This window comes from Tenrec ecaudatus, chromosome 11 (genome assembly GCF_050624435.1).
Source record: "Tenrec ecaudatus isolate mTenEca1 chromosome 11, mTenEca1.hap1, whole genome shotgun sequence".
NCBI lineage: Eukaryota > Metazoa > Chordata > Mammalia > Afrosoricida > Tenrecidae > Tenrec > Tenrec ecaudatus.
In genome coordinates, this window is record NC_134540.1 from 83929087 (window position 1) to 83938793 (window position 9707).

The window sequence follows — 9707 nt, forward strand, 5'->3', positions numbered from 1 at the left end:
GTTCCTTGGGTCCCAAGGCTGACCAACATCCCTCCCCTCCCTGGCTCAGACTCTTTCTACTCCCATCCCTCTGTGTGGCTCCTAGGAAGTGCCCAAATGAGAACCTGGGCACTTCAGGCCTGCTTTCTTCTGGAAACATTGGCCAGCTGACTAGTCTGGGTCCCCTGTACCTCCTGAGCTGGGATTCAGTTTTCTTGGATGCTGGGCTCCCAATGGTTCATGCAAAGAACACGTACCACACATACCTCTTCTCTTTCTAACCTGCTGTGTTAGTCTGGGTAGACTATAGCAACAAATCCATGGACACACATATGTGTATAAGAAAGAGATTTATTATATACAAGAGCAACTGAACATTGAGAAAACATCCCAGCCCAGTCCAGATCAGGTCCATAAGTCTGATATTAGTCCATATTTCTGATATCAATCTATAAAGTCCTCTTCAGACTCACGAAACACATGCAATGATGCCGAATCCAGAAGATCAGAGGCCAGTGGGTAGGAAGTCTTTGGATCCAGTGTCAGTGGAAACATCTCAGCGCTGGCAGGGGTCTCTCTGTGGCTTCTCTGGCTTCTGAGGTCTGGTTGCGTCCATGGGGCTTGTCTTCTGCAATGTCTCCCAGGGAGTCGCAGAGAGAAAAAGGTGTCTTCTGCCTCTAAGGAGGGAGTACCAGATTTCCCAGAATTCTCAGGAGAAGGCCAGGCCCACAGAAGTCTCATTGGCTATCTCCAGATTGACAGCCTAGACTCCACCCCTACACTCTTAATCCATAAATTGACACCAGATGAGGTAACTACCACACACCTGCGTCAACACGCCTCCCTGGGGTCTTGCAGTAGCCTCCTTGGATGACTGTCTCACTTCTATTTCTCCTCTCAGTAGGAGAGTGGCCTTTATAGAAGAGATTTCCTATCATGTCTGTGTTAGTCTGGGTTCAATAGAGAAACAAATTCATAGACACTCATATTTGTCTAAGAAAGAATTTTACATCAAAGAGTAATTGTATATTAAGAAAATATCCCAGCCCAGTCTAGATCAAGTCCACAAGTCCAATATTAGCGAATATGTCTGGTACCAGTCTAAATTCCTCTTCAGATTCACACAACACATGAAATGACTTTGAATGCAGGAAGATCGCCGGCCAGTGGGTGGGTCCCGTGGTATTGGAAGTATCTCAGCTCTGGCGTGGGTCTCCACGTGGCTCTTCCAGCTTCAAGGCTCTGGCTCTATCAGTGTAGCTTCATGTGTCTTGTCAATAGGAATGTCTCCCAGGGAGAGGGAGTATCTAGCCTCCAATGTGCTATTTATCTCCTTAGCACAGTGGTTCTCAACCTGTGGGTTGTGACCCCTTTGAGGGTTGAATGGCCCTTTCACAGGGGTTGCCTAAGACCATCAGAAAACACATATTTCTGATGGTCTTAGGAACCGAGACACCGCTCCTCTATCCGTCTCCAGGCAGGTCTTCCCACATGCAGATACGCCCACATATGAGTACCAGCACAAAGACTGTTACCCATGCTACACCATGCTTCAAGACAACATTTCATTTATTTGTAATTAGAAATAAATACCTCACAATCTATCACTACATATTGTTTTGTGATAAATCACTATGCTTTAATTATGTTCAATTTGTAACAATGAAAATACATCCTGCCTATCAGATATTTACATGACGATTCCTAGCAGTAGCAAAATTACAGTTATGAAGTAGCAACAAAAATCATTTTATGGTTGGGGGATCACCACAACATGAGGAACTGTATTAAAGGGTTGTGGGATTAGGAAGGTTGAGAACCACTGCCTTAGCACCTCCAAATGAGGTCATCAAGCTGATTGACAGGCTAAGCTCCACCCCTTCCCTCGTAATCGCCTCAAGTTGACACTAGATTATGTAACTAGGACAATGTCACCCTCCTGCTGAGGACCTTTAGGGACTCAAGGCATGAAGTGCTAGGTCACAGGCTGAGTGATGAACCTCAGACACCACACCCTCACAAATGCACCTGAGCTCTGTCTCCTCTGCTCCCCTAACTTTCCACCAGCCTGTCACTTCACTTCACTTGCAGGTTGTTGAACTCTGGGTTTGGGGCTGCTGCCTGGTGTTTCTTTGTTCTGAATGTCCTCAGCCCCTCTTCTGTTTTCTAATTGTGGTTAATATAGATGCTTAGAACATTCACAATATCAACAACCTTCACACGTACAATTCAGTGATGTTATGTTCACCGGGCTGATTCAGCCATCAAGCACTATGCTATGTTTCCACAATGTCCCATCCCCCTTACCAGAAGCTCAGGGTGCCCTAAGCACTGAGTCCCCCTTGCCCCCTCCCTCACACCCACTCCTGGTAAAAACCCTAATAAACTCATCTCTACATATATGCCTAGTCTAGATATTTTATTTTAGCCTTTATCCCTTCTAAGTAGGAAGCTTCTATTTCAAAACTCCTTGGCAGAGCCAGCATGTTATTGAAGTTGGTTCAATAGGAAAGTGTTTATTTATTTTCTGGTCTTCCTCATTATCTGCCAGCTTATTGAGTCCTCTTTGGTTTAGCTTAGCTCTTGGCACACAGTGGGTCTTCAATAAAGTGCTGAAAAGGTAGCAGAGTGCAAGTCAGAAGTTGTGGCTACTTGCTGTCACGCTCTCATTTTGCCACAAACAAACAAACAAACAAACAAACAAACAAAAAAGGAGACACAGACACGTGTCTCTTTAGGTATGGAATTAAGCAACTCAGTTTTGTGTGGGGAAATAAAAATGTTCTAGCAAAGGATATTGGGAGATCGCTATCGGATCACAAGGTTGAAGAAACATTAGTGGAGTTGTTTATTTAGCTCAAAGCCTGCCGGCTTGGAATGACCACCCCTGACTACACAGAGCTGCGGGGTCTCCCAAGTTCCCTGGGGCAGCGGGGGCATTCCTGTCCTGGCTAGTTCACATCAAAGATGCAGGGCGGGCTTTGAGGGAAGTGAAGCATTTGAGGACCTAAAGCAAATGGGAGATAAGCTTTCCTTATCTTGTTTATTCTGTAAGGAATTTCCGGGGCTGCCCATTTAAAAAAATGAACAGAAAATCATTTTCGTAACAAGGCTGAGACTTAGCCTTAGCAAAGAGACTTAGTTTTTGTTTGTTTGTTTTTAGTGCAGCTCAGGAGCAACACTTGATGAGATGTAGTCAAAAAGTATTGCTACCGGAGGTTGCAGGTCACACTTGCATGGGCTTATTCTGAACAGAATATGTTTTCAACCCGTCTCTGTGATCTGTGGGTGTCTGCAGACAAGTTCCCTCCATAACCCATTTATCCCAGTCTCCTTAGGGGGCATTCAAAAGCATCCAACCAAAACAGTGGCTCCTGCAGGGATCAGCTGGGCCAGTGAAAGTCTAGGCGGAGAGGTCACTTAAATGGGTATGGTAACTGGTTTTGAGGATTTTTCTCTAAGGACGCGGATAACTAGAGGGCTTAGGAAGATGTTGCAAGAGGGTTGAGAACTGCGCTGGGGAGAAAAAGGCCAGGAAAGGGGCCTAGAGGAACGTTTCCCAGGGTGACAGTACGCTTCTCCATGGGCCACGGGGAGCAAGGGCTTGCTGGCCTGAGTGAATTTTGCAAGGAAATCTTCCTCCATTCACCTTGCAGCCCGGATTCTGCCCCTTCAAACGTCTTTTTGGTCCTGAAATCTAAAGAACACTGAAAAGGTCCAGAATCAGAATCTCTCCAGGATGTGAAAACTGCTGGTTTGACATGGTATATATATATCAAGGAGCTTAGAATTTTTTTTGGGGGGGGGGTAAGGGTGGGGGAAGAGTTATAAAGATGGAAATACAGCCTTCAGTATAAGCTCGATGCAGGATATGACAAGGAACAATAGCTTCACATTTTGCTATTTTGTTTATTAAAGGTTTTGTCCTTTTTGTGACAATACTTCTGGACTTACGCTGTGTAAACCCAATCCTTAGGCCAAGGGACTCTCTACCAGATCTCTGAACATCATAGAAGACCAAGCCCATGTTCATTAGTCGACATATAAACCTCACAGCTGACCCGGAGCCTCCGCTAAGCCTGCTTTCCACTGCTCATCTACTGCTCCTGCCTCCCAAACTCTCTTGGCCTCTGAACGCTTTGTGCTTCTGGCTGGCGGGCCATCTTCTTTCTTACCGAATCTTCAGAAGTGGTTTGCATCCTGTCACCTCTTTGAGTTGCCCTGGATGCAATGGTGACATGGTAGGCTGCTAACTTCAAGGTTAGCTGTTTGAAACCACCAGCCGCTCCATGGGAAAAAGATGGGGGTTTTCTCCCGTAAAGAGTTAGAGTTTCAGAAACACACACGGGCAGGTCTACCTTGACCTATTGGGTCACTGTGAGTCCGCATTGACTCTAGGGCAGTGGGCTTGTTGTTGTTGTTGTGATGAAACCTTGTGGCTACTCAGTCTGCAGTGCTCCCTTCCGCTTTGGTTGACCCTTAGCACATCCTACCCCTTCCATGAAGTACCATTAATGTCCAGACTGAGAAGATGTGGTCCTACGGCTCACAGTCACTGCATTAATTACCCTTTCAGAGGCCTTCACGCTCTCGGAAGGCAACCATACACGTCACATTCAAGCATGACTTCCCGCGCACAGGCTCTAGCTGGCTGCAGTCAGCCCAGGAGCACTGGCCTACTCTACTGATTGTTTTTCCTAGTTCTTCCCTGATCTCTCAAACACGATCCTTTTACTTTCTCGTGAGCAGCTTGAGCAAAGAGCCCCAAGGGGCCGGGATGCTTTTTTTGTTTGTTTGTTTCTTGCTCAAGTCACCGTCCAGTTCAGACTGAGAAGATGTGGTCCTACCGCTCACAGTCATCCCGGGAGCCAGACACCTCTCTTTGGCTGGTCCAGCTTGTAGGGCTTCAGAGCTGAAGGATCCGCTGGATCAGGTTGGCTCAGTTAACAGCGCAGGTGGGAGATCTCGTGAGAGGTGCACGGCCTGGCTGGCATCACTTCCGCCCTCATTTCATTGGCCTTCTCCCAGTAGGTTGCCTTCTTCGCTGTGCAGTGGGTGTGGCAGAGTACTTGGGAAAAGGAGAACAAATGAGGGTTTGGGTGAGGACCCTTTTTCTTGAACGCTCAGCTTTTGTTGTCGTTTTGTTTGGATAGTTTTTCCAAAGGCCAAATAAAGGATAATTTTTACCGGTTAAAATACATGCATGAAGCATTTCTGCCTTATGAATAGTACAAAGTCGATTTAACAAGAACCATGAGCAGATGCCCACCTTGTTGAACCTCCATTAGACTGACTCACAATACAGTTCTCTGTTTTGCCCATAAGATACAGAGATGGATGCATGGGACACAGAGTCTTGGGTATTGCACACAGCTAATTATAGTTGCTAACAGACAAGTTGGAGGTTCGAGTCTACCTAGAGGCACTTGGGAAGAAAGATCTGGAAGTTTACTTCTGAGAAAAGTCAACCGTTGAAAACTCAAGCACAGTTCTCCTCCGACACATGTGGCTCATCGTGAGTCCGTATCTACTCCAGTCTCGATGTGAAGGAACATTCTGGCTCTCCTTCTTCTGGGAGAGATTTATTTATCCTGGCCGGCCATGGTAAATTTCATTTTCTCGGCCAACATTAAAATTCAAATTTACCAATTCTTCTTTGGCCTTCCTTTTTCATTGTCTAGCTTGCTCATGCATGGGAGCCATTTGAAAATACCCTGGATTGTATCAGGGCCATCCTGGTCCTCCGCGTGACAGGTTTGCTTTTTACCTCTTTAAAGAGATTGTTTGCAAAATGAATAGATGAATAAATACATACCTAAATAAGCAGAGAGTCCTTTTGCAGCAGGTTTGCGCAGTGCCACGTGTCTGATCTGATGGCTGTTTCCACGGGCACGGATTGTGGATCCGAGTCTAGAGGAATTCCTGACCACGTCCACCTTTTCTGTTTATCGTGACGTTTATTGGTCTGGATCTGAGGAGTATGGCTTTTTCGTGCTGAGGGATAATCCATGCTGACGATGTTGTCCTTGATCTTCATCAGTAAACTCTCCAAGCCTTCTTTACTCCCCAGCAAGCAAAGTTGAGTCAGTTGTTGTACAGTTTCTGGTGGGCACGGTTCACATCTTTTCACTCGTGTGGATGGGGCTGCTGGGGACACACGGGAGCAGGGAGATCTTTGTGGCTGGCTCGTATTTCTCCAGGATACACATATGGGTCAGGTAGGGGATTGCTGGTCACATGGTCTTCTAATTCCAACTCCTCCAGGAAGCGCCATTCTGCATTGCACATTGGTTGCACTGTGCTGCAGTCCCACAACGGTTTCCGAGGGTGCCCGGTTCTCTGCACCCTTAGCAGCCCGTGTTGTTTTAAGCTTTACTATTAATGGTACGCTGAGATGATATCTCATTGTTGCTTTGATTCGTATCTCCTTAATGGCTGATTATCTTGAGCATTTCATTAAGGCGTGTTGGCCACCTGAGTGTCTTCCTTGGTGGTCTGTTCATATCCTGTGCCTATATTTTAGATAGGAGTATTTGACTTTTCTGTGTTGTGGTGTTGAAGTTTTTGGTAAATTATAGAGAATATTTTTTTTTGTCTGATATGTCATTGCCAAAACCTTTTCCCTAGTCCATCGGTTCCCCTTTCAATCTTTTGATAAACATAAATCTCCACACAGGTTAAGGAGCCAGAATACTCCTTAAAATCAAGGTTGGCAAGACATTGTGCTTGTTAGAGCAGAGGGCCAATGAAAAAGAGAAAGACGAGGAACACAAATCTCCAATTTTTAGGCAGTCCCTGTTACGTGATTTGTCTTTATGTATTTTGGCTTATGTTTAGTTGTGTCTTTATGCCATGTATCAGAAACTCTATGTTTGTCCCTAATTTTTTGATGATAGTTATAGTTCTAGGTTTATATATTTGTATTCGGCGTGAGATATTCTGCTTAATTATTCTGCACATGGCTATCCGATTTTGCCAGTTCCATTTGCTAAAGAGCGGATCCCGACACCATTTAAAGTATTTCTGCCCTTGATCAGAGATCAGCTGTCCGCTGGGGGATGGCTTTGCTCCTGGCTTCTGCTCCCTGGCTTCTTTATCTGTCACCGTGTCAGTACTGTCTGGGGAACCCATAAGGACACCTCTCTGCCCTCGTACAGTGTTGCTCTGAGTTAGAATCTGTGTGATGTCTGCGACTTTCAGCTGTTATAAACTACTGTGGCTGCCGAGGAGTAGCTGTTGAGATCAGGGAATGAGAGGCCTCCTGCTTCGTTCTCTTTTAGCAACGCTTCACTTATCTGGGGTTCTTATCTTTTCATATAATATCAGAGATTGGATTTTTTTAATTAAAAGATTATTTTATTGGGGGCTCTTACAGCTCTGATAATGATCTATGCATCAATTGTACCAAGCAGATTTGTACATATGTTGCCATCATTATTTTCTGAACACTTACTTTCTTCTTTTTAAAAATTTCTTTCTTTTTAAAAAAAAATCATTTTATTGGGGGCTCTTACAACTCTTTTTTTTTTTTTTTGAATTCTGACAATTTATTTGTGATTTCACTGCTGCTTAATTGGCAACTTCCTGTTATCCAGGACTTGAGTTATTCTTCCCTAAGCACAGATGCTGACCGGCCTCTGTTTGTTATGCCACCAAATCACTTTCTATTGGATATAATTTGATCATCTACTGTTCCATGGGGTTGACTTCAGAGTTGTGTGGTAAAACTTGATCTTTTTCTTCATTTTGGACGACATCAGAATGTAACTTCTGTTTATGGTCATCTGTGGAGCTTTCATCGTCTTGGTTGTCCTCTTTGATGGGTAAATTCTGTTCATAGTGTCCAGCCAAGTCAGTTCCCAAACTATATGATTGATAATCAACCACGTCTCCAAATGCAACAAGTTTTTCCTGAATTATATCGTTTTTCATTCTGGCCATTATCTCTTCACTTATTTCAACATCTTCAAGCTCTGTAAGGACCACCCAACTGCCATTCTCAAATTTCACAGGCATAGAGAAAACAAGCCCCTGGGGAATTCCGAATTGGCCTTTACTCTGGACCCCTACCGACACAATCTCCCCGGGCGGAGAGCCGTGGTACCAGTATCTCAACGTCGTGGCGATACTGTGCGCAACGAGGGTGCTTCCCAATTGTTTTCCCGTGTCGGACAAGCTTTTGAGAGTTGCAACAAATTCTTTGTTGATCCACTCGTTATCAAAGATCAGGTTTAGAATGGGGCGGTAGTAGTGAGGTGGTCCACAGATAGCACTCTTGTATTCGAACACTTTGGCTTTCCTCAGGTCCACATAGTTATTGCCACCGATGTTACCCCAAATGATCACATCTTTGATGGCTGGCGCAGTGGTTTTCATTTTTCTCGCCAGGAGACCTCTGGCGTGCCCTTCCACCCCCATGGCCACAGCGATGATGTTGCGTGCGAGGCTGGGGGCGTATCTCATGAGCAAGGCCGCCTTCAGATTCACAAAGGATTTCCCTTCCACGAGCACTCGGACAGACGGGTGGGCGTTTTTCTCGATCAGGTAGCCATAGAGGCGGCACAGCAGCACCTTGCTCCGCGTGCACTCCTCTATGCCGAACACCTCCTTGTCGTAGCTGTCGTCCAGGACGATGACCACGTGGGCCTGGAGGAAGGCCTGCTCCACCTGCCTGCACACGGCGATGCTCCGGAGCAGGGGCGCCGCCAGGTCCTGGCTGTGCATCAGCACGGCTTCCAGGCAGGCTTCTTGCTTGGTGTCTAAGAGGCTTAAGCTTATCTCCGTATCTGTCCCAAACACCTCCCCGCTGGCCAGTAAGGGAATGAGGCTGTAGCAGGCAGGAGCAGATGCACTGGTGATCCAGACCTGCAAGGGGGTGATGAGTTCGTTGAGGGTTTCTTTCTCGAGCTCTTGTTCTAGTTGTGCCTCCAGGTTTTCTTGAGCAACGGTTAGCATCAACTTACTTGTCATGCTGGAGGTGACGCCATAGTAAAGCTGAGCATGCTCCAGGAACTCATTATAGCTGCCCAAAAGCATGCCCTTTCCGCCACGGTCCAACAGCTCTCTCCAGATGATGGGGGATTTCGTATGATTCCACTTATTCTTTTCAGACATCCATCCATGCACTGTGTCAAGCATATTTGTACATTTGTTGCCATCATCATTTTCAAAACATTTGCTTTCTACTTGAGCCCTTAGTATCAGCTACTCATTTTCCCCCTGCTCTCATGAACCCTTGATAATTTATAAATTATTATTTTTTGTCTTGTCTTATACTCTCCAAAGTCTCCCTTCACTCACTTTTCTGTTGTCTGTCCCCCAGGGAGGAGGTTATATGTAGATCCTTGTAATTGGTTCCCCCTTTCTACCCTACCTTCCCTCTACCCTCCCGGTATCAACACTCTCACCACTGGTCCTGAGGGGTTCATCTGTCCTGGATTTCCTGTGTTTCCAGTTCCTATCTGTACTAGTGTACACCCTCTGGTCTAGCCAGATTTGCGAGGTAGAATTAGGATCATGATAGTGGGTGGGGAGGAAGCATTAAAGAACTAGAGGAAAGTTGTATGTTTCATTGGTCCTAAACTGCACCCTGATTGGCTCGTATCCTCCCTGAGACCCTTCTGTAAGGGGATGTCCAGTTGCCTATAGATGGGCTTTGGGTCTCCACTCTGCACTCCTCCTCATTCACAATGATATGATTTTTTATTCTTTGATGCCTGATACTTGAT

At 45.7% G+C, this 9707-nt stretch overlaps 1 protein-coding gene across 1 annotated transcript; it reads right to left on the reverse strand.

Annotated features, from left to right (window-relative positions):
• Positions 1-7661: 7661 nt before the first annotated feature.
• LOC142460994 (putative malate dehydrogenase 1B) lies at positions 7662-9093 on the reverse strand. The gene is made up of 2 exons (XM_075562684.1): positions 7890-9093; positions 7662-7744 (listed from the first exon to the last, which is right to left on the reverse strand). Exons 1-2 carry the CDS (start codon positions 9091-9093, stop codon positions 7662-7664), a joined length of 1287 nt encoding a protein of 428 aa, XP_075418799.1.
• Positions 9094-9707: the final 614 nt, after the last annotated feature.